At 46.3% G+C, this 26,163-nt stretch overlaps 1 protein-coding gene across 2 annotated transcripts in view; it reads left to right on the top strand.

Annotated features, from left to right (window-relative positions):
* LOC119177854 (arylsulfatase B) overlaps positions 1 to 26,163 on the top strand; it is an 89,477-nt gene that overhangs the window by 47,159 nt on the left and 16,155 nt on the right. For both annotated transcript variants that reach the window (XM_075887393.1, XM_075887395.1), the window contains one exon: positions 25,045 to 25,171. In XM_075887393.1, the coding sequence (XP_075743508.1) occupies positions 25,045 to 25,171 (127 nt within the window). The remainder of the gene's footprint in view (positions 1 to 25,044; positions 25,172 to 26,163) is intronic.

Genomic DNA, 26,163 nt, shown 5'->3' with positions numbered 1-26,163 from the left:
GTGATTGAGAAATGATGATGGTGATGATGGCACTACAGGGTTCCCTTCCTAGCGCTTTGAGCGATTTGAAGGCATATGAAAAAAAAGAAAGAGAGCGACAAATGCTATATACATGAACGACAATCCATAAAGTGTTCATTTGGCAAGCCAAGGTTGTCAACGTTTATGGGCCATCGGTAAGCAGTGTGTCTCCGGTGGGCGACTCTGGGAGAAACGCAAGGGACGAAGAAGGAAGTGCCGGGTCGCTGTGGTTGCCTACAAGCAGGTCTCATGATGACCTGGTCGGACAGGCCGAGAGTGGACCGTGTGTCGCGAGGTCATGCTGCTAACGTCGGCAGAGGGTCGGCAGTGCGGGTTTTGACATTGGGGTTGACGCAACACAGACCTCAAAGTCAAGCGGCGTTTGACGTGCCGGTATAGATAGACGTGCCGACGCACGCAGGAACGTGTCCTAACAATGCCGCGAAGTGTACGGTGGGTAGTCGGGTACACGACTAGTGGTGGGACATTGCGTCGGATAGGCCGAGTAGGCGCTTGCACCGTTTTCAGGGCTGTGACTGCAACTCGTGGCTGCGTAGCAGGGCGGCTCAAAAGTTGCCGCAATGTGTGACGCCAAGCACGTTGTCGTCGCCGACGTAAGGTAATGGGTGGTAGCGTAATGGATGGTAGACACGTATGAGGTATGAGCGTCGTCGCGGTTGTGACACAAGAGCTGGCGTTGTGGACACACGTCTGGTTGTTGCCGTCCGGAGGCAAAGGCTCCGAGGAATGGTGGTGGTGGAACTCAGTCAGCGTGGGCTCGCCCGGAGTATTGGACGGGACACCTGTGCTCGTGTAATGACCTCTGGTAGTCCGCGCTCGAGGGTTGGCGTGCAGGTCTGCATAATTGATAGCTGCCTCTAGCCAACACCCGCTAGATTGCTCCACCACAGGCGTGGTATGCCTGGTGAGCCCTGTCTCAAGCGGACCGGGCACGTCGTCCTCAAGCGCGTCAGTCATAGTCGCAGCGTCTTGGAAGCTTGGCCGTGGTTGATGTCTGGTGGCTTTAACTTCAGCTGCGGGAAACTGCGAGGACGATGGTGGTCGTTGCTGGCAGGACGTGCATAGCATTGAGGCTGGTCGACAGTCACCTTCGGACATCGGGGAGGGTGAAGGTTCACTTGTGCCAGACTCCGAGGCGGGCGGCAAGGTGGTCGTCATGGAGTCTGGTGGGGCCACGGTGTCGCGTGCCATCGCTTTCGTGGAAAACGTGCAGGTAGCAAGCGTGCCAGCAGGACCATCGGCCGATGACTTCGAAAAAACGCACTTCGTGGTAGACAGGTTGTCGGCAGCAGGAACGACTTCAAGAACCTCGTCGAATCTGTGACCGGGTGCGAGAATCACTGCGCTAGTGGCTGGACGAAATGTGGAGGGAGACGTTTTCGGGGAAGTTAGGTTGCGGTCAGATGAGAGCTTCGGGCCGGAGGGCCCTGCACGCTGTGACGCAGGGAAAACCTGAAAGTCGCGGGTCCCTGGAAGTGGTCGGTACGTGAGGCCATAGCTGGCAAGCACCGCAGAGCAGAGGTCATCGTAAGGCTGCTGGCTGGAGGTTAAAGTGGCAGAGAGATGACGCAACTCTACCGGAAGGGCGTCATGAAGAATAGCGTGCATCAGCGGCTGGTCCGTGACGCCATTCAACGCAAGAACGGCATCGAGCTGTATGAACCATACTTTAGGGTAGGTCGATTGGAACGGCGGCACTGGCGGGCAGAGTTGCGGGAACTGGCAGCGGGCCGCTCGGCGAAGGGCGTGTTCTCCGAGTCACAAATGTAGCGAGAAAGGAAGACGGGACGGTGACCAACGAGGTCGTGTCGTTCTCTCGCCACTTTATTGCACGCCTGAAGCGGAGCCGCGTGGCTTTCCACGTCTGACATACCAACTGCGCTAGCTTGTTCTAATCGTCGCGCAGCTCGAGCTAGCATCAGCTGCGCGAGAGGCGCGGTGCGGTGATTGAGAAATGATGATGGTGATGATGGCACTACAAGCCGTCTGTGGCAGCGTTTCGGTGAGTCCCGGCTAAGGACAAAAGGAGGCAACGGCCCGGATGAGAGAAGCGCGAGCAGCGACGTTCACCCTCGTTGCCGGGCGGGTCCAAGTGACCAGGGGTTCATTCTATACAGCTGGTGTAAGGGTTGAAACGCCAAGAGGCTGCTCGAGGTATGTGAGTTGCCAGCTGGGTGATGTAACCCTGAAGGTACTGGGAACAGACCAAGCGCGAGTCCGTCAGGATGGTGCGTGAGGTGGGATGCAAGGTGGCCAAAGCATTGGCAACCTCCTCAGCTTGCGTCACAGTGTTGGCTGTAAAGGAGAGGCCATCGCCGTGTTTTCTCTCCGTGATCACGGCGGGTGAAGTGACCCGAGGGGGTGGGGCCCGAGACGTCTACATAGAAATCGCCACGTTGATCGGAGTGTCGTGCCTGAAGGGCCGCGAAACGTGCTAGTCTATGGGCGGGCTGTAGCTCGGGGTTCATGGTTAGTTTCTCTAGCCATAGCCTTTGCCGCCAAATTTACGGTATGGGCGTCGGAGTGTCTTGATCAGAGATCGCATTGAGGCCAAGCCTGTGTCATAGACATCGCCCTGAGGGCGTCTGCGACAAACAATTGGGCTAACACGATGAGCTTTTCGCAGCTCTGCGAAAAGTTATGTACCCGCAGTGCCGCGAACCGGCTATTGGAGGTGGCAATGGGAAGGTTGAGTGCACGTTTCTATACTGACCAAAGGAGTGCGTCCAGCTTGTCCTCGTGGGGACGACGCAGGTGCAGGTAAGGTGAGGCGTAAGGACGCGATTTTTCACAAAAGCATGGGCCAACTACATAGACTAGGTCCCACGGAGGCCGCCACGCTTTGTAGATACCTGCCGTATCATACAGCTCATCTGTTCACTAGTGTGTCAGAGGCTTACTATTGTTCTCTTGGGATCTAAATATAATGTGTTATGACGCCCAAGAATTGACTTTTCTCGACTGATGGAACGGGACCAGACGGAAGCAAAACCTGGGGTGGAGGTAAGTGAGCTACTGGGAGAAGAGCTGATTTAGCTGGAGAGCACGCTAGGCCGCACGAAGCAGCGTAGGCATTCAACAGAAGGGCAGCCTTTTGAAGGCGCTCTTCCATTTGTGCTGCAAAGCCGGTGTTAGTCCAAGCGGTAATATCGTCGGAATATAGTGCACGGTGTACTCCCTCAACCAGACATAGAAGGGAGCGGAGGTTTTTCATGGTCAGTTTAAAGAGTAGGGGCGCCAGGACTGCACCTTGTGGCCATGTTCAATTGAACAGGCCATGTTCAATAAAATCAAAGCGGATTAAAGGGGCTTGTTGTGATAGAAAGGCTCGAATGTAATTGAAAGTCTTATAACTGCAGTTTGTGGTAGAGAGGCTTGAAAGAATACTACTGTGTTTGATGTTATCAAACGCTGCTCTTAGATTGAGAGCGAGCATGGCTTTATTGTTACAGTGCATAATAATCGGTTCTATGGTGTCGTGTTGAAGCTGGAGCCAGTTCTGCTGGAGCCGAGCCGATAGATGTGAGCGAAAGCCACAAATAGTGTCAGAAAAGACTCCCTGACTTGATTGATTGATTGATTGATATGTGGGGTTTAACGTCCCAAAACCACTATATGATTATGGGAGATGCCATAGTGGAGGGCTTCGGAAATTTAGACCACCTGGGGTTCTTTAACGTGCACCCAAATCTGAGCACACGGGCCTACAACATTTCCGCCTCCATCGGAAATGCAGCCGCCGCAGCCGGGATACGAACCCGCGCCTTGCGGGTCAGTAGCCGAGTACCTTAGCCACTAGACTACCGCGGCGGGGCGACTCCCTGGCTTCCAGGTAGACAGAAAGGCGTTCGTGGACAATGGTTTCCTTGAGCTTTCCAGCGCAGGATGTTGGTGAGATGGGTCTTAATGCTTTGATGCTGACCGGTTTGCTCAATTCGGGTATGAATGTGACGAGTGATGTCGTTCATTCCGATGGGAGCGGGGATCCATCTCATATAGAGTTTACCAAGTGGAGTAGCGAGAGCTGTGCCTCGTCAGGAAGGCCAGTCGGAAACGACACTGCGATGCCATTCCGCCCGGGGTCAGTGCCCGGTTGTATAGTCATCAGTGCAGCCCGTAAACACGAAAGAGTGTATGGAGCGTCGAGCTCTACGTTAGGGGTGCCGGAATACGTATGTTCTGGGCCTATGGGGTCCATTGTGCGTCAGATGTATCGGTCGCACAATTCTCGCGGGAGTTGATCTGTAGTGCCCTAATAGGCATGCAAAGCATGGCGGAGCTTACGTTTTGTTTCTGCCCGAGTGCTGGAGGGATCAGAAAGGCTACAAATTAGTCGCCAGGTGCCCTTAGAGCTCATTTGGTTCGCCACCTTCATGAAGGTGTCAGCCCAATTTGAATCGGGAAGCTGCGCACAGTATGCTGGTGCATCTGAAGTGAGGGCCTCAATGCGAGCGTGAAGTTTTCGATTGAGTTTGTTCCATTTGCAGCGCTTTATGAGCCTGCGGCGAGCGTTCCAGAGATTTGAGAGGTGTGGGTCGACTTTAGAAGTCAAATTAAATGTTTTGAGGGTGCGAGTGTTTGTCCGCTTCATGTGAAAAACGTAGGACACCCATGCTCCGTATTCACCTGAACTGGGGATCATTGAAAATGACTGCATTCTTAATTTAGTCCAGTTTCTGAGATAGGCTGGGCCCCGGTATTTGCGCATTTTCTGCCGTGGTGTGAAGGAAATGCGATGCAAAAGTTGTCACTTCCCAAAGTCTCGCCTAGGTTTTCCCTTGTAGCATCGTGAATGTTACGAGTCAGGGAGAAGTTGGGACATATGTTGCGTGTGACCGAATTGCTGGAATGCGTTGGCTGTGCTGGATCGATAAGCAGTGTGAGGCTAAGTGAGGAGATGAGCTCCTTGAGTTATCTACCCCGGGCCTTCTCAGAGTGATAACCCCTAAGAGGGCTGGGGGCGCTGAAGTCCACGAAAATCACGAGTAGTTGACGATCTGCCATGCACAGCGCTCTGTGAAACAGATGCTTAAAGGAGGTCGTCGCAAGACGCGGGGGACAATACACATTTAATATGCGAAATAATGGTTGGCCCCTCGGTTGAAACAGCACTGAAATCACTCAATGGTCGTATGAAAGATCCAGACCGAGATCTACCTGTATAGCTGTGTACGCCTTAATCACAAGAAGGCATGCTGTGGCACCTCAAACACAGCATCAGTATCCGGAAAGAGTTGGTGCATTGCCAGATTCTTGAAGTGCCGACCCGGCCGGCTGAGAGCCAGATGAGTGGAGAAAAAAGGAAAAGTGTGAGTGCTTTCACCTGTTCCCAAACCCTCTATGCGTCTTGAATTTTGACGAGAAACTTGAAAAAGATTTACTGTTGATAGCTATCGTGAATATCATAGGTTTCACATATCATCCTACATGTGTGGCTCAGAGACATGAGAGGCAGAGATGGGTAGAGAGGCCAGATTGTTTGACGGCGAGGTGATGGTCGCCACATTGCGACAAAGTCGTGGAGCTGAACCCGTACTGAAAAGGAAGAGGAGCGCGAACGTGACTCTTCGGGTTAAAAATGAGAGATTCCTTAGGCTTGAAGGACCTCAGTGACCTCTACTACTATGCATTGAACAGAGAAGTTAGCATTCAGGTGACTGATCGACGCTTCGACGCGCGAAAGGCGATCCTTCATGCGTGTGACGCATATTTTACTGGGATGAGTGGGGTTAGTCGGCAAGAGATCGTGAGGTGCTGCAGTAGCTACCGGAGCTTCCACAGTAGGTGCGTCGGCTACTGGAGCCGGAGGGCTATTAAGAGTGCGCGTAGCGTGAAGACTAGGCTTAGAGGTTGCTGGCGTAACCACCTGGACAGGGGCGTCAGTACCGAGGGGCTTTGCGGGGTCTTGTTGTTGGGGAGCAAGTTGCTTAGTTACAAGTGCCAGCTGTTTTGTTTGAAATTTATTTCAATATTGAAGCTGCACAACCTGCTGACGAAAGATTAAAAGTTCAGGGTAAAGAGGATCGCCATCCGGAGGACAAAGAGGCTTGGAAACAGCAACCACTGCCCGACTACTCACCTCAGATTCCGCCGCTGGTTCGAAGAGCGGCGGGAATGCTTGAGCGTTTGCCGGTTCTGAAGGAACAATCTGCTTCAAGCGAGTGCCTTCGCTGGGTTGTGACGAAGATGAGTTGGGCCCTCGATGCGATGTTGAGAGTGACTTGGGTTTCTGGTGTTTTGCAGCACAGCCACTAGTCACAGTCCCATAGGCACCATGGCAGAGTAGGCACGTGGGTTGGCAATCATGTTCATTGAGGCCTTCGGTAGCAAGGGTACCACACTTCGTGCATTGTGTCGGACTGGGGTGAGGGCACTCTGATGGCCAATGGCCGATGATGTCGCACCTAGGGCAAGGTGGAACGATTTTCTTGTAAGGCCGGATAAACGTCGCCACGCAGTAGAAGAAGAGGAAGCGGGGCAACTTCGAGTCTTCAACTGTCACCACCACCGCTACAGAGTTGACGAGTTTTCAGACCACGAAAACGGTTCCTCGAGGCCAATACGGTTTGGATTTCATCGTTGCCGTGGTTTAAGCAGCATTGATAGTGCTGACTCCCTTGCACGTATCCTGACACCTTGGCGTGGCCTCGAACAGGCAGCTGTCTATCTCGCACTTGCAGCTGTAAGTCACCGAGAAGTTTCCGTGCCTTAGCCAGCATGGTAGTACTGCAAACCAAGGCGTTTTGCTCCCAGATAGGCCACACTTGAGCTGATGTGGTGGTCCGGTCACCCAGGCAGCTCCGGATTGCGTCGCCAGCACGATCCTCCGGGACACATGTGCGCAGCTTGGCGGGAACGTGTGGTTTTACGACCACAATATAGTCATCTCGAGAGACAAACTGCCTGGCGCGGACGCCACTTGCGTTGTTTCATAGGCAGCGATGAGGCAGCAGAGGTAGACGCACCACTGGTGGTCGGGGTGCCTGCTTTTCTAGCACAGCTGGGAAATGATGGCCAGCTGCGGCAGCTCGCTCTCGCTGGGACGCAGACTTGGATTGCGCTTGCTTGTGTTTCTAAGTTCGCACCATTTCCTCGATATAATCGTCTTCTGGTGGAATACCTTGTCCAGCGGAAGAAATATGCATCGACATTAATAGCTTTGAAACTGGGTCATAGCCCATGACCACATTGGCAGCCACCATCGCTGGACGAAGAGCAGCCACAATAAGCTTTCCTAGTGAGGTGGCATAGACGCTGGAGTGAAAAATGCCTCAAAGTACCAAAGCTGGGCCCACCTCAACAGGAGTGATGTCCAAATCAAGCGTAAGACTTCTTGGTGATAAGAAAGCCAGAAATTAAGGGTGTAGAGGTGGTGATCCGTACGAATTCGACAAAACTAGGCTCCATAAAAAGATTCGCCCGTAATGAAAGCATGTGATATTTATGCTCTGAGGGGCGAAGTTTCTTAGGGACTATACTCGGGGACAACTTTTTGTGGCAATGAAAGGAAGGTAGCGGGAATGGAGCTACTGCTTTTGTTCCCCTCCATGAAGAAGACTGGTTCGGCTTGCGTTTCAAATGACGGCCGTGCTCAAGTAATACCACTGCACACAAGTAGACACGTCGGCTTACACAGCTGTTTGTGAGTGAAATTCGATACATGCTCCTTCGGCGAGTCGTTGGATTACCTGGAGGGCAACGCGTGCTTATCTAAAGACGAAGACGCCATTTTCATTGTGAGGTGCACGTAAAACGTATGTTGTTTTCACACGCGTGAAAATGCGAAGCGACTCTTAAGAAAGCAACAACAGATACGAATATCTCCTCGGTTTGTGCAGCGTCTCTTCGTGAGCAATATCAAGCAGAAAAAAATTGGCAGGATCCCACGCACAGTAGGAATCGATGATATGCAAAGCACGAATGAGAAATGTTGATATATCACTTTGGAATCAGCCCAACGGTATGAGGTGGCGGTGAATTATGCCGTATTTGACTTTCGTGTCTTGATTACGTATATTACTATTTATCGTTTACCTTCGTCATATATTCATGTCACGTGATACCAAGTTTAGTATATGTAGAGCTAGCGAAATGGCCACGAGCAGGCTATGTGCGTGGTATGTTGTCATGTTGTTATACGACAAGCTTGTCAGGATTATCACGTTTGCACTAGTCATATATTTCGCTACCCAGTGACATCACGTAACAACAAATTCGCTACATGTGAAGCTAGCAAAACGGCCGCGAGCGCATCATGTAGCGCCCAATATACTTCAATGTAGCGTTGACGCGTGCCCACGCTGGGCACAGTGACGCTACGTTAGCGAAATGCGAGCATTCTATAGTCTGACACCTGACGGCAGCCGGCACGAAATGTGACATGCTGCATTTCGCACCGATGCGTTACCCATACAACACTGCGTCTCCCTCTTTTAGTGGCGAAGGGACGCTGTAAGCTCTGAAATGCGCATGCGTCAAAACAACGCAGCGTGGCGCGAGCCTGCGAGTATGTGGCAGGAGTGGCGCCTGGTGTGGCAATGCCGGCATGACGCGACGAAATGAATGCCAGCGACTACACGCGCCACGTCGCGTCGAAATGTATTGGCGCCTTTACCGCGGTATGTAGTCATGTTCTCACATGACGCGGATTTCATGATTATCTTGTTTTCGCTAGTCACATACCTTCGTCATCCCTTGGCGTCACGTAATACCAAACTTGGCATATGTGAAGCTAGCGAAACGGCCGCGAGCGCATCATCAGTGTGGCATGTATTCATGTGGTTACATGACATGCATGTCGTGATTATCATGTTTGAATGTGTTATTTACCTATGTCGCCCGTTCGCATCGCGTAATACCGAGTTTGGTACATGTGAATCTAGCGAAACAGCCGCGAGCACATGATGAACGTAGCATGTAGTCATGTTTATCTTGTTTGTACCAGGAACATACCTTCATCATTCACTCATGCCTCGTAATATGAAGTTTGGTATTAGTGAAGCTTGTGAAATGGCCGCTAGTGCATCATGAGCGTGGCATGTAGTCATGTTGTTATATAAGACGCGTCTCATGATTATCATGTCTGCACAAGTCACATGCCTTCATCATTCATTCGCGTACTGTAATATCGAATTTGCTATATTTGACGCAAGCGAAACGTCTGCAGTGGGAGGCTGCTATGTGCAGCTCGGCGCCCGAGTTCCAGGACCAGATCTTGGATTGGGCCAAAAGGGTAGCGGGGACCTGCACTGGTAGGCTCCTCTGACAATATACCACCGCACCTTTCCCTCTCTTGATGAATAAAGTTTTTCTCCTCCTCCTCCTCTTCGAGCGCATCATGAGCGTGGCATGTAGTCGTGTTGTTATATGACACACACGTCATGATTTTCATGTTAGGGTCTGTCGCTTGTGTTCGCCATGCAATCATGTCATATCTTACCAGTCTTGCAACGTGTCATGTGAACAAAACCACCGCAAGAGGTGCCGGACAATGAATTATAAATCATGACATTCATGACAGACGTGTCATGATTTTCATGTTATAACTAATCAAATATGTTCCTCCAATAGTCATGTTAAGCTATACCAAGTGTGTACCAATACCATGATCAAAACGGGCAGGAGAGCTAAAAGTCGTAGGCGGTTAGAAAGATAGATAGATAGATAGATATATAGATAAATAGATAGATAGATAGATAGAAAGATAGATAGATAGATAGATAGATAGATAGATAGATAGATAGATAGATAGATAGATAGATAGATAGATAGATGGATAGATATGCTCAAAATTGCCGAAGTTCACTGAGAAACGCTTCGCAAATGTTGCTCTTTTTAATATTTTTACGTAGAAAACATTTATGGCACTATGTTCTAAAGCGGTGGCGCAAGCCCAATTTTGCTCCGTAGCGTTGCCTTTGTGGCCACAGAAAGTTGTCCCCTAGTATAGCCTTGTTGTCGATGGCAATCGATACAACAGAATCCGAATTAGAAAACCTCCACAAGAAAAAATGAAAACATCCGTCCGTGCATATGTTAGTTCATTCACATGTCCACGCATCCACCATTCCATCAGCGCGTGCGCCTCTTCATGCGTACATCTGTCTGGCCGTCTAGCATTCACGTGTGAATGTGTCCAAGTCCGTCAAACCTGTATACTAGTTTGCCTTTTCAACGTTGACAATACGAATCTTAGGGCCTGTTTTCGTCCACTCGTCATCTTTCACTTCATGAAGATACGTGTTTTTTTTATTACAATCTTTTGGATTTTCCAACCAAGTGACAGGTGTCACCTGCGATAATCAGAAATAACGGCGTTGTCTTGCTTCAACTCAGTCATACTTGTACTCAAAATATTGAGTAAAGTTTTGAGAGCAGTGGTAGACGATCATCACGGGTGTGCTCGAGGCACGTGCTTGACAGCCACTAGCATGGGGAAGTGGGTCGCTGGCAGTGGCGTCTGAGGAAGTAAACATTGTTCTTGGTCTGTCTCGGTATTCTTCCTGAGGGGTTTAGGTGAGCCGCAGACCGAATTACGACAAACGCAAGAGTGGTTGTTCCTAAAAACAAACACTCTGGTAGAAAGAGTTTTCATGGGAAAATAGGTTACAAAAATTGTAATGTACGGTAAGTTCGAATAAAACACGACAGTGTACAACACAAGATATCACCATTTTCGCTACTCGCTACTGGATACTACACAATCCTATGAAAATTCGCTGTTATGACACATTTATTAAGTATTTCATGTTTTTGCATTTTCTCAAGTTTTCCTTGCATGATGCTTTCTTGAAGTTAGTGCGAATATATTCTTTTATCGAAAACGTTAATAATATCAGCTTTCCTGTTTTATAAATAGGCGTGCTGGGAAAATTATGTGGACTTTTCACCACACTGTTTTCGGGCGTTTTAAAATGAAAGGCCCGCACACTAGGCAAAAAGCTTTTTCAGATAAAATTTGAGAATTTTTCTAAAAAGATCTCCATAAGTATAGAAACAAGATACAATCGATCGCAAGTGCAAGATTACCTATATTAGGCAAACAAATGTGAGGTACGTAGCTTTAACATATTTTGCGTATTTCATCTCCAAATTAAAATAGGTAACAACAGAGCGGCACTCCACCTCTTCGTCAATATGAATTTACTATGCTTCGTAAACACTTTTGACAGAAAACTGAATAGAGAATCTTTACTTTACACTGAATAACCAACAATATACAAAAGTTTGAAAGAAATTTAAGAGGTAATTAGCCATGCTTTGTTCAATTTTACGCAGAACTACATTCTGGATCAGCTATAAATGACCATGCTCACGACACGTTTCAACGATCTATACGTATGTTGTGACATGTTTTTGACAACGCGTTTACATAGTCACATGCATTAAATCTAACGCGATTTATTTTTGAGTGCATTGTAACACATATATCATTCACATTGCTATATATTTACCTCTGTATTTCATCACCTCAATATTTAGTATACAAAATAGGTTACGAACAAAAAAAACTTTAAACCATGAGTTTTAAATACTCTCCCACTATATTTGAGCAGCGAATTCAGTGGTATTGTAATGCCAGCCTAGCAAACAATGCAATGGTGGAGCTAAACTTAAAAAAAGCTTTGCTATACTAAACAAAAATTGGCAGATCCCACGCACAGTGGGAATTGATGATATGCGAAGCACGAATTTAGTAGAAGTAAACAATCGCGTACATGAATTCCGAGTCGTGATTACCCCGTTTGGATGTGTCGTTTGCTTTCGTCATCTATTCACGCCACGAGAAACCAAATTTAGTATATGTAGAGCTAGCAAAACTGGCCGCGAGCGAGCTATGAGCGCGGTATGTTGTCACGTTTTCAGATAACACATGCCAGGATTACCACGTTTACACCAGTCAATTATTTCGTCATCCATGGACGTCACGTGACACCAAACTTGGTATATGTGGAGCTTGCAAAACAGCCGCAAGCGCATCATGATGGGCTCATTATACTTTAATGTAGCGTTGACGCGCGCGCACGCTGGGCACAGCGACCCTACGTTAGCAAAACGCGAGCACTCTATAGTCTGACGCTAGGCGCGACCGGTGCAACCATCGTCGGGTGGCGCGGCCCGGTGGCAACCAGTGCGAAATGCGACATGCTGCATTTTGCGCTAATGTGTTACCCAGACAACACTGCGTCTCCCTCTTTTCGTGACAGAGGGACGCCGGACGCGCTGAAACGCGCATGCGTCAAAGCAACGCAGCGCGGCGTGCGTCTGCGAATATATGGCAGGACTGGCACCTGGCGTGGCAACGCCGGCGTGACGCAACGTAATGAACGCCGGCGAGCACGAGAACCACGTGATGTCGAAATTTATTGGCACCTCTACTGTTGCACGTAGTCATGTTCTCACATGACATGCATCTCATGATTATCATATTTGCACGAGTCACATACCTTCATATTCTATTCACGCTCTGTAGTACCGAATTTGGTTCATGAGAAGCTAGCGAAATGACCACGAGCGCATCAAGAGCATGACATGCAGTCATGTTGTTACTTGACACGCATGCCGTCATTATCATGTGTGGATGTGTCATTTACCTATACCGTTTGTTAGCGTCGCGTAATACCGAGTTTGTACATGTGAAGCTAGCGAAACGGCCGTGAGCGCATCTTGAGCTTAGCATGTAGTCATGCTGCTACATGACACGCGCCTCATGATTATCATGCTTGCGCCAGTCACATACCTTCGTCATCTACTTACGTACTGTAATACCAAATTTGTTATGTGTGACGCTATCGAAATCTCCGCGTGTGCATCATGAGCGTGGCATGAAGTCATGTTGTTACATGAAAAGTTTGCCATGATTTTCATGTTATATTCTGTCGCTTGTGTTCGCCATGCAATCATGCCATACCAGACCAGTTTTGGAACAAGCCATGTGAACGAAACCACCGCAAGAGCTGCAGGACTATGAATTGTAAATAATGACGTTGATTACAAACGTCTTGATTTTCATGTTATGACTAGCCACATATGTTTTCAGTACAGTCACGCTATGCCATACCAAGTTTGATTGATTTGTGGGGTTTAACGTCCCAAAACCACCATTTGATTATGAGAGACGCCGTAGTGGAGGGCTCCGGAAATTTTGACCACCTGGGGTTCTTTAACGTGCACCCAAATCTGAGTACACGGGCCTACAACATTTCCGCCTCCATCGAAAATGCAGCCGCCGCAGCCGGGAATCGAACCCGCGACCTGCGGGTCAGCAGCCGAGTACCTTAGCCACTAGACCACCGCGGCGGGGCCGCTACGCCATACCAAGTTTGGTAGTAATACCACTATTAAAACGGCCACAATAGCTAAAATTCGTAGATAGATAGATAGATAGATAGATAGATAGATAGATAGATAGATAGATAGATAGATAGATAGATAGATAGATAGATAGATAGATAGACACGCTCGAAGTCTCCGAGTTTCGCTAAGAAATGCTTCGCATTTAAAATTACTTCGATAAAACTTTATCACAGCCTGCTGTAACCGGCTGGGAAGCCTAGTCAAGCTCACTGGAGTCTTTTGTTGCAACGCCCTGTACTTGCTGAAGGTAAAAAAAAATATTCATTTGATTTCATTTGATTTGATTTGAAAGTCAACATGATTCTCAGTGGTATGTTCTTACATGCTGATTTTTTGGAGCACTTTAGGGTGCTCTACACGTCTAATTTCAGAACAAAATGGCCTTCTTGCCAAGTTCAAATTTTTATTTTAGAATGTACGCACCGCACTCCGGGAAATATTATTTGTATAGTAAGCTTTATAGGAGACTCTATGGAACTAATTTATGCAATCTAGTAATCGTTGTCTTTTATAGACAAATTCTCAAAACGCTTTACTCAGCGTTGTGCTCCCTCTAAAGGTGGAAATTTTGAATCTACCATGAAGAATTGTCTTATGATAAAAGCACGTGGCGGTAAAAATGCGAAAACTCAGGTATTGAAAGGAAGAGCAACACGCTAAATTTACGAACAATTAATTTTTTATTCTTATACCTTGTTTTTTACATTTTCATAAATTTTAAATAATGTTCATTGGTGCGAAAAAATTGCCAATTGAAACACTATGGAAAGATACTTCATAACTAATGTTTTTGTGTCCGCGTATTGTTTTAAAGCTATTTGTAGGAAATTGATTTTTGGTGAGCGTCCTGCTTGGGACAGTTGACGTTGAATAACCTATATAAATTTTGTAGCAATGCAACCTCTGAAAAAAGTTTAGCGCAGAAGATAGTTTTGACGTAGTAACCATCGGGAGAGAAAATACTACGACAGAAGGTACAGACAAGAACACGCGCACACTAACAACCAGCTACATCGAAGGAAGATCGACCCCCTGCGCAGGGGCACCATTGAAAAAATTCAAAGCAGACGAGAAAGAACATGAAATTTAGCATTCAACAGCGCAATAGAAATACTTAATCGACGTAGCGCGTTTTAAAACATAGGACAAGGGGAGGGACAGAAGGGAGCGCTTACTTCCAGCAAAACTTTACTTCGAGGAGCGTACATCTATATGCTCATGAAATACGAAAAGAACAGACAAACAGATAAAAAACCCTCCATTGCCATGCGCTAAACACTTATGATCTCAAAAACGACAATTCTTTTTCACAAAGACCGAGAGAAGGAATGCTGACGCAGTTCAGCCCTAATCTACTAATCCTTTCTGCTTCAATAATCTCCCTTGTTACTTTACTTCTGTTTTTTCCTATGTATACCGTACTGTGAAAAAGTGGTTTGCAGCCACACGTGCTGCAATGTAGTGCCAAAAAACCATCACGACCATTTTTTACGTTGCAAGCGTGTTTGCGGAGCTGGTCATTAATACGCCTGCCAGTTTGTACTATGTAGTTTTTACCGCATGAAAGAGGTATCTGATAGATTACAAATTGCGCGCATGTGACAAACAGTGTTAAGTGCTTTTTAGAGCATCCCGGTTTTGCATGTGAAACATTTCATACACAAGTACGAGAGCTTTTTCGGGGCATATAACACCACCTTTACATTGGCCCGCTCTCCAACCTTTTTCAAGTTGTGGGAGATTCCATGCAGATAAGGTACTACGTCCATCTTCTGACGTCTCACTGGCTCAACGTGAGGGAGAGCTTGATGCAAGGACTGAAGCTTCTTGACCAGAATTCCCGCGACGGCAACCTGTACGTGAGAGGGGTAGCCAGCGTCCAGACGTCGTTCTGCTTGTTCCTTGAAACTAGCTGCCATCAGATGTGGACAAGACTTCTGCTAGGCGTTACTAAAGCACATGTTTACAATGCCTCGTTTTACGAGCTTAGTATGAGCGGAATGGTACTGAAGCAAGGGTTTCTTACTCCTCGGTTTGTACATCCAACAAATGTGGTCTAGGTGAAACGTGAGAGCGATATCTAAAAATCTGAGAGTGTTATTAACAGGCAACTCATGGGTTAAAACAAGGGGACTCAACCGCTCCTTGATGAAGTCGAGGATATCTAGGGCACAAAAATGGGATCACAGTCAAAAAGAATGAGGAAGTCGTCAACAAATCTAAAGATGCGCATGATTCGGTTGTCACTAAGGTCACCGGAAACAGTTCTGTCGAGCTTGGCTAAAAACAAATTACTTAAGATTGGAGCAATACATGATCAAATACAAATGCCCTCGTTTTGAAGGTGGGGCTTCCCATTCCATTGAATAAAAGTAGATTGCAAATAAAAGGATAAAAGTTCTAAAAAGCTACTAGACGATATACCAGCACTATTCTGAAATGTTATGCTACCAAGCTTGTCAATGCTCTTTTCTACACAACTAAGAATCCATTTGTGAGGCAACGAATAGTACAGATCTTTCACATCAATAGAAAAACCACACATGTGCTGATTCGAACGGGATCGGACTAAATCAAGAACTTGATGGGAATTTTTCACGAGAAATGGGTAATCTAGTGTTGATAGATCAAGCTTACTTTGTAAAAACAACGCAACATTTTTTTGCCACGTGCCACTTTCTGAAACGAAAACACCAAATGGTTTTTCAGGCTTATGTGTTTTCGCACTGAAGAATACCTCAAGACAATCTTTTTTGCTATTTGCTATGTCACTAACAAGTTTACTGGGGTCGAGCTTTTCACACATCTTTTTTGCCTGAGACTTGACTTAAGAAAGAACAACATTGTCGTAACAGCTGAAAACAAATGAAACAGCTTCACTTGCTTTAGAACTGAAAAGCTTGTAAGAAAGAACGGCAAACCCTCCTTCCTTGTCGGCTGGAAGTACGGCGAGGGCGTTGTTCCTAAGGTAGACCTCCACTTTTCTCAGCGGCAACCTGGAAGAGTGTTGCTTCGAACGACGGAGCACATCAACACCTGCTGACACACAACGGTCGTGTTCCGAGTCAATTGCCTTCCCAGAAATTTGGCGGACCAAGGAGAGCCTCTCGGGTGCGAAAAGTCTTGCCTCTACCGCAAACTTTAGTCTTAGTGACAGGGTTTTCGACACTTCCGGGGGCAACTGTAACGGCTCCAGCCTCTGAACGCAACTCGTGCCTTTTTCATCCCGTCTTGGTGCTGGTCTAGCCTGACTTCGCAGACGAGCCAGATCACTAACTCAAATGGCCTCTGTAGTTTGATGAATGTCACGCTGAAGCTCATGAAGCTGTCTTCTTCGCTTGGCATCATCTCTGCTATTCAGAATTTGAAGCAAAAACCACTGCCAAAGCAGTCGCAGTTGCCCTCTGAACTCAGTCCTCAAAATCTTGCACACTCTCATGCCATGTCTGACGGAAGGGGTGAACCCACCAAAGAATATTTGAACTTCTTCAAGGAAAATTGGAGTAAGCGCTCATTGGAGTAAGCATTGAAAGTAAGCGCTTCCTTCTGTCCCTTCTTTTGTCCTATGTTTCAAAACGCGCTACGTCGATTAAGTATGTCTTACCAACATGCCCAACTTTATACTCTAGCGCAATAGAGGTTTCGCTCAGGTACTCGTCACCTGCTTTCTTTATTCAAAAAAGGTTCTCGTGTTTCGCGAACAGTTTTCTTTCTACCCATGTCCTGGATTTTCGTAAACCGCAATCGAGATTCTCAGTGCGGGCATGTGATGCAGCAGTAAAAAAAATCACAGCATATCCACGACGCGAATGATGATGAGTGGGGCAAAGCGTCCATTCGTCCGTCGATCCATCTGTCGGCCTGTATGGCTGTCTGTCTATTTGTCTGTTCATCCGTCCGTCCTTCCGCCTGGCAGGCAACCAGCTGAGTGAGTCATAGAACTAGGCAGTCAGCTACCAAGGCATATGAGGGATCTATCGACCCACGACTGTAAGAACTTTGGTCCTAAAAGATAACTCTTCTTTTTGCGAAGATTTATTTGGTGCCCTCTTGGTCGTTTATTGAGACAGCGCTCTAAATAGGCGATGTAGACTTTGTCGCAAGAAAGGGGGACCTCGTACATGGCATTGTGGACACATCGCAAAACGTTTTCATGGTTCTTTCGGCAGGCGACCTTTTTTCTACACACATATGATGCGACGGCTCAGCAGAGCGAGCTTCTTCGTGGACGAGAAAACCAACGGCATGTTGAAACAACTAGCCACAATTTTTAGTCTGTGTGTGACCTTGTACATGTAATGAACCATAGCTGGCCTGTTCCAGTTCACCGGGAACATACAGCATTTTTTGGTAGCCTTATTTCATCTTGTTACGGAGCGTCTTAGAAACAGACACGATAATTAACCCAGGAAAACCAGCACAAAAAGCCTCTACAGTTGTACATCATGACTATTTTGCACACTGTGAATGTATGAATTCCTATGCGCAGATTCTAAACAGTGTTCAGGTGCCTCTCTTTATTGTCTTGGAATGGGCTGATTCTACGGGAGGAATTTTTTCTGAGCAAGTGGAGAGGACGTGCAACACATATAATATTCATTAAACTTTAACAGCAGGTCTTCAAGTAAACGTAGTCTTTTCTCGACATTTTTGAAGGCACTTCCTCAAAATGATTATAAAAGTCATCAACATGAAGAAAATATTAGGGACTATGCCATTGTTGATACAACTCAAAGTATATTGTACTACTGGATCAAAGGCATGATGAAGTATTTGGCACAACATGGCGCGCTACAGGAACCAACGCAGACAGTTTTTTTTAAACTCAGACCTCTTCTTCAAATACAATCAAAAGGGACAGAAAAAATAATTCTAAAGGCGCTAGAAGGTTTTCAACTGACATTAATGCAGCATTTTAAAAAGCGATCACATCATTTTTGGTAATGCAGGGTTCACCTGCAGCAAACAACTCAAACTGACGCACCGGGTTAAATAGCTCTACCACATATATCAAACAAGCAAAACTAGTGTCACTGTTGTGTTCAGGGAAACGGACATCAAGAGAACTTTTGTGAAGAAAAATCATTTATCTTGAGAGAAATTAATACATTCATCAGAACATACTGACGCAATGCTGCTTACAGAGACCTGTACAGTAGCCGGGACAACCACGACCTTAATACTATAAGAACTAGCAGTAACACAGATGACACCCCCCCAGAAATAATAGAAGTTAGAAAAGCCTTGGAGAGCATGCAAAGAGGCAAAGCTGCTGGTAAGGATCAAGTAACATCAGATCTGCTGAAAGGTGGAGGACAGATTGTGTTAGAAAATCTTGCCTTCCTGTTTACGAGGTGCCTCCTGACGGGAAAAGTACCAGAGTCTTGGAAGAATTCTAACATCATCTTAATAGGAAAAGAGATGAAAAGGGCTTGAAGAATAACAGGCTGATCAGCTTGCTCTTCGTAGTATACAAGCTGTCTACAAAGGTCATTGCTAACAGAGTAAAGGAAGCATTAGAATTCAATCACCCAAATGAACAAGCAGGATTTAAAACAGGCTACTCAACAATTGACCACATTCATACTACAAATCAGGTGATAGAGAAATGCTCAGAATATAACCAACCACTATACATAGCTTCATATATTACGAGAAGGCGTTTTATTCAGTAGAAATACCAGCAGTCATGCAGACACTGCGGAATGAGGGCGTCGATGAAGTATATATAAATATCCTGAAAGAAATATACAGGGGATCAACTGCTACAATATTGCTTCATAAAGAAAGCAACAGAATACCAATCAAGAAGGGTGTAAGGCAGGGGGGATACAATTTCCCCAACGCTACTTACTTCTTGCTTACAGTAGGTTTTTCGAGGCCTAGAATGGGAACAGTTAGACTTTAGAAGTTAATGGAGAGTACCTTAGGAACTTGCGCTTCGCCGATGACATTGCATTGCTGAGTAGCTCAGGGGACGAATTTAAACTCATAATTACGGAGTTAGACAAGAAGAGCAGAAAGCTGGGTCTTAAAATTTATCCGAAGGAAACGAATGTAATGTACAACAAACTCGGAAGAGAGCAGCGCTTCGAGATAGGTAATAGTGCACTTCTAGTTGTAAAACACTATGTCTACTTAGGGCAGGTAATAACCACGGAGCTGGACCATGAGATTGAAGTACCTAGAAGAATAAGAAAGGGGTTGAGCACATTTGGCAATCACTCTCATGTCATGACAGGTAGATTGCCGCTATCCTTCAAGAGGCAGCTGAATCTTGCCGGTACTTTGCTATGGAGCACAAACCTGGAGACTTACAAAGAGGGTTCAGCCTAAATTGAGGATGACACAGCGAGCAATTAAAAGAAAAAATGGTAGGTGTAACTTTAATAGACAATAGGAGAGCAGAGTGGATAAGGGAACAAATGGCGGTTAAGGATATCATAGTTGAAATCAACAAGAGGAAATGGACATGGGCTGGGCATGTAGCGCGTAGAAAGGATAACAGTCAGTCATTAAGCGTAACACACTGGATTCCCAGAGAAGGCAAGCGGGTTAGGGGGAGACAGAAGGTTAGGTGGGCAGATGAGATTAAGAAGTTTGCGGGTGTAAACTGGCAGCAGCAAGCACAAGACCAAGCTGACTGGCGGAACATGGGAGAGGCCTTTGTCCTGCAGTAGACGTAGTCAGGCTGATGATGATGATGATAATGACGCAATGCTGCTTGGTGTCCCTTTAATTCACAATAAAACGAAATGGGGCTTCGGGTTTATGCGTCTTAACGCTAAAGAAAAGACTTAAAGCACCACTGTCGCTGTTAGCTAAATTTATTTGGCAGTTTACCAGATCTAAGTACTTGCGAAGTTTCACTGCTTTACTCTTAGTTCTGGCATTCCTTCTTTTACGAAAAAAAAACTTTTTTGATAGCCTCTGCAGCCTTTTGATTGCCTGGTTTTTGGTAACGCAACAAAGCCGCTAACCTTTTCTATTCGTAAGACACACAGGTCATGCTGCCTAAGAAATTACCAACACTTTCCAAACTGTCTTTAGAAACACTAGGCACAGTTTTTTTAACTTTCTTTCGAGATAGTCAACATCCTTCTAACACTGCGTTTTCGGTCTTTCTGAAGTGCCTTCTCTACCATCCGACGATTCAAGGCCGCGAGTTCATGTGGAGGAACACGACGCTCCAGTACAACCTTGAGACCCTTTTCTAAAATATTTCCAATATTCATGGGGATGGAAGCTCCTCCCACGGCAATTAGGCTGACCATGCGGCATTCTGGGTCTTTAGGCTTTGCAAGGCTCCAAGAATCCCCCTATTTGTAGCTGCACCTGATAGCTGTCCATTACACGGCGTCCCGTTTTAGAGAAAACTGCCTCTTTGCCACCCAAGCAGGGTACCAGGAAAACGTAGCCCCTCAACCAGTCTAAGTGTAAACGTAAATGCCGCCAAAGTTCGACTCTTAAAATTTTCACCACTCTGTTCACATGACCTCAAAGTGGCGGAATAGAACAAAGTAAGGCACCAACTTCGGGAAAGACGACACTCTTCCTGAGGCAAAAACCAACAAACTATTTCTGTTTCAAAGCACCAACTAGTCCAGCAGCGAACTCGTTTGAAGATACTTTTGCTTCATATTCCATTTACCTGGTGCACATAGTGATCTAAGCACTCATGTGTCTCACTCCTCGCCACCTAATGGTTTGCTTAAATGATTTATTATTAAACATTGTACTTCCCTCGAAGGAACAACCTTCGTCGTTTTATTTAGACCCAGGGGAGCTTACACCGAGTAAATAACCACAGCAGATTGTTATTGAATTGAACCAACTGTGACGAGCAAGTTCGGTACGATATAGAAAGCAAGCACTTGAAGTTTAAGGTCACTCCTTGCAGACGCTTCGCGCAGACGTTTTGTTTCTTTATTATGTGATTCAACTAGGCAATCTTCTTTTGGTTTAACAGTTCTTAAGAAAAGAATGAAATATTGAGCAGTCTGGAAACAAATGAACCACCGTGGAGGTCCAGTGGCTAAGGTACTCGGCTGCCGACTCGGCTGCATTTTCGATGGATTCGAGAATGCTGAAGGCCCACGAAATTTCCGGAGCCCTCAACGACGGCGTCTCTCATAACCGTATGATCGTGTTGGAATGTTAAATCCCAAATATCAATCAAGTCTGGAAACAAACAATTGAATGAATTAATGAAGCCATCTGGGGCCTCGGACGCCGAAGGCGCGGTATTATTACACGGCGCGCTACAGGTTAGAGCTCCGAAAACTTATACAATATAGGGTTGCTCACACTTCATTGATATGACACAATATAGGGATCTCTACGTACCATTTTGCCGCAACCTAAGCGCGACCACCACGGATCGAAACAAACCCGCGCCTTTCAGGCCAGCAGCTGGGCGCCGTGATCACTGTGGCACCCAGGCAGTCAGAGGTAGAATGAGTTAAGCAGATTTATTGTGTGATGAACGATGCTGCTGTAAATACGTCGAAACACTGTTCTGGAGCAAGCGTCGGAAGCACCGCTGTGGTAGCAGGCGCGGGATTATACCTTGATTATCATACATTGTTATCACTTGGCCGTCATACAATCAGCCTTCTCATGAACAATGAGAGGTTAGAATTTGTGTGTACTGGTGTTCTTCATAGTAAGCGGCCACTGCGGGGGTACGTAGAATGATAAAAACTGTCGAAGAGGATGAGTGGCGATACCATCGACATGATCACATCGGTGGGTTCGAATAGAAGAAATGGTGAGTGGAGGGCTTCGTAATTGGGACAACAGATCATGTTTCTGTCAACAAATGAATTCATAAAAGAACGAATTCGCTTGTAAGATTTACTATTAAAGTTACGGTAATTAATTCTGCATGTTGAATTTCCTAACTTCATTGCTGCAGTAAACGTCGCCTGCTCTCAAAATCGAGGCGCGTCTTGAATGTTAGTTTATATATTTTCCTGTAGCACTTACCCAAGTAAGAATGCAAAATCTGCATGGATGCAAGCAAGCTACTTGTCACTAAAATATCCTTTCAATGGAGTTAATGCCAGTTGAGCTTGCCTGCCACGTTTCGTGCTTAGGTCAAGGGAGTGATCTGTAACCACTGTAGAACTCCATTTTGTCTGGATATTAAGAAACGTGATAGCTCGTGTTCAAAACTTAATTTTGACCCAAAAACACGACTGAACCACCTCATTGACTATGAAAGGATATATGCACACCCCGTGTTTTAGAACGTGCCTTCGCTTGAGAAAGTTTTTGGGAGCGCCGTCTCTAGACAAAGCAAGTCACTGAATGTCAGCGATAATCAGTTGTAATTCTCGAAAAGTGTAGCGTCATTCTAGATCGAGCAGTGACGTAGTGTTCAACTCTGTCAAGTGAAGGATGAAGTTCGAGTCTAGGAACGCTTATAAATCTGGGGTATAGACTTCCATACTACACCATGGTCTCATCACATGCTACACTGTTTTCCGAGGGTTTTGACTTGCCACGTATACGATCCTCTTTAGAGAGACATTGTGTCTCTCTTGGTGGGTCAGAGTCGGCACCCAGAGGAATCCCCTGACTCTCTTAGGAACAGTTAAAGAATACTTTCTTAAAGGATCCAGCTACCACTTTTGAGGAAGTCTGGCGACTCTTCGCAGTGACGCTTCTATGTGGGTCAAGCGACTGTACGGCTATTGTTATCGTCATCGCAGATGTAAGCAAAACTGAAAAACAATAAACAGAAACAACGGAAAAGAGCGCACAGCGGCAGCCGCAACAACGCGTGTCCTCTTAACATTGTGCTGATTTTAAAGTGACCTATCATTCTTCCTCATTCATGCTTCGCATACCAGCGATTTCCACTGTACGTGGGATCTGCTGTTTTTACCGTTACTAGTGAGGCATGTCCTAAGCATCTTAAAAGACTACCGTGTAGGTGTTGGCAGCATCGCATCAAACGAGCCTCTATCTTGAACTACTTTCTTAGTGAATGTTTTGGGTTTGCGTCTACAAACAAGCCAGCGGACGCGTGCTACGGTTGGAAATGGCAGGAAGCCATCTCATACAGAGCTGCTGCCGACGCCTAGCTAGCGCTTTGTAAATATAACGTACAAAAACAGAACACTCACGTTAATTGGCGAACAATATTCCTGCCCACATCTTCATCAACTGCGGCGGCTGCATTTCCGATGGAGGCGGAAATGTTGTAGGCCCGTGTGCTCAGATTTGAGTGCACGTTAAAGAACCCCAGGTGGTCGAAATTTCCGGAGCCCTCCACTACGGCGTCTCTAATAATGATATGGTGGTCTTGGGACGTTAAACCCCACTTATATATCAATCACATCTTCATGAAGATACCTTATTCTAAGCGTCACTTAGAGAACGGAGCATGTGTGACCGCCACTGAAGAAACACATGTTGTCTCGCATTCAGGCAATCATGACATGCAGCCAGCAGAACCATTGCAATGAAATCAAATGGTTGATAAGATAGAGAGAAAGAGAAGTGGAAGGTATTGGTAGTGGCACCATAGCTGTGGCCGCACTGCTCGCAACACGCGACGCCTCCCCTCTGCGTTCCCTAGGCTCGTTCCACGCTATTCCCCGCTAGGGCGACCCTAGCCCGGGTGAGCGTGCAACACGCCACGACAGCGCCGAACGACAAATCCACGATAGGTATAACGTATTCACAGCGCAGCCTTTGACACGAAAGGAACCTAAAACGAGCTTAGCTAGAGTTCTCTCACTCCCTTGTAAATGACAACTATCTTTTAGGAAACGAAGCTTATTAAGCCGTGGGTCGTGCGTCTTCGATGTATGAAGTAGTAGTGGGTAATGTGCGCTGCATGGCGGTACTTGTGTATACTGAATGTACCACAAAAAGGTGCGAGATGGCATACTTACAGTGTTCACTAAGTGGACGGATGAACAGACGGACACACAGACAAAAGGGCATACGAGCAGACGGACGTACCTATGGACAGACAGACGGACAAACAGACGGACGGACGTCTGAACAGACAGATGGATAGACGGGCAGACGGACAGGCAGATAAACGCACAGACGGATGGATGGACAGACGGACAGAACGAACGACGGATGGACGGACAGAGAGATGGACTTATAGACGGACGCACGTACGGACGATTAACAGTTGACCAATAAAACACTCCGAAGCTTCGTCTCATTCATCATCTTTCACTCTGTGGATATGCTGTGACTTTTTCTGCGTCTACCTTCCAAAAGCATTCAATTGAGTACCCAAAAAAAGTGGCATGTCCGAATTTTCTTTTAGCTGTAATTTTTTTGGAGTTGAGAAGTGGTACCGATATTGTTTTCTAGCTATATGCACTTGAATAAGTTCTCCAATTGCTACTCCACTCAGCCGTGGTGATATAGTGGCTAAGGTACTCGGCTGCTGAATCGCAGGTCACGTGGTAGAATCCCGGCTGTGGCGGCTGCATTTTCAATGAAGGTGATATGCTGTAGGCCAGTGTGCTCAAATTTGGGTGCACGTAAAGAACGTCAGGTGGCCTAAATTTCCGGAACCCTCCACTGCGGCGGGTCGCATAATAGTATGGTTGGTCGTTTTGTGAAGTTAAACTCTACATAATAATTATTCAACTCTGATTGCCACTGCAGCCTATGTTCCTGTACGTTGCCCACCTGGCTCCGCACTACGGCAGCATTCGGGTGAAACTGGAGGCGCCAGCTGAGTATCTTGAAGGCTACGATTTCATTGGAGTAAGGAACCGTGAAATTTACGCAGGCAAGTGTCGACTTACATATGTGTAATGCTTTTGTTCAAAGTGCGTTATTCGTATTAAGGGTGCTATATTTGTATCAAAATTGAATCAACTATAAAAGCTTTACGTTGTCTGAAGGACGTCATGCAGCAGGCTGCGGTATTCTGTGATGATTCGGCATCAAAATTCTTTATGCGGAAGTTAAAAACAGTTACGGAAAAACTTTGGCAGATATTACGTACTTAAGGATCGACGTTATGCGAAGCATGCGGAGGAAAGGTGACCGTGCTTCTGCAATATTTTGTTGGGGCGACACGTTAATAAATGAGGTTTAATTTATGTACAAAGGCTGCACGTACCGACATATTTGAAGAGTTGAAGATTTTTATATAACCAGTTGGTTGCACTTGCGCAACGATGCCAACTGGAACATGCGTATTAGCAACACCAGAAGCTGATATGAAGCGCTGATACTCAGGAGGATGCTGGCCCTGGACACTGATACATAAATCAACTTCAGCGCATGGCAAATGACCACAATTTACGTAAACCGGATACGACGGCAGTATCAAAAGGGTACATGTGTAATGTTTAACAAATTGAATAGGCAGCACTGCACCCACTAGTGACGGTCCACAAAGGTAAGAGTCAATTGGAAAAGTTGTTCAGAGACCTGGCGTAACCCTGTGCTGAAATGCTTCATTGCCATGCAGAATGCTTCGGTTCAATTCCAGCTGAGACCCTGACATTTATTCCTTGTATTCTTCGGGTCGACGCTACCAATGTCCGGTATTTATTAACGCTTGCGCGTTAAAATTGCCCACGTGTGTTCTCGTCGTTCCTGGACAGATACTAAGCGTCAATCACCTGTGCCACATACCCGCATACCAGCGGCACAAACATGCCGGCAGGTATGTGTCACGGTCCAGCGGAAAGTGCTTGATAATGTACGTGACAAGATCGTGAGATTATTCATGTCTTAACCAGCAAGTCATATTCGTCAAATCATCTTATC

The sequence above is a fragment of the Rhipicephalus microplus genome, chromosome 1 (genome assembly GCF_043290135.1).
Source record: "Rhipicephalus microplus isolate Deutch F79 chromosome 1, USDA_Rmic, whole genome shotgun sequence".
Lineage (NCBI taxonomy): Eukaryota > Metazoa > Arthropoda > Arachnida > Ixodida > Ixodidae > Rhipicephalus > Rhipicephalus microplus.
Note: the sequence above shows the minus strand (reverse complement) of the source record. Positions and strands in the feature narration are given on the sequence as shown.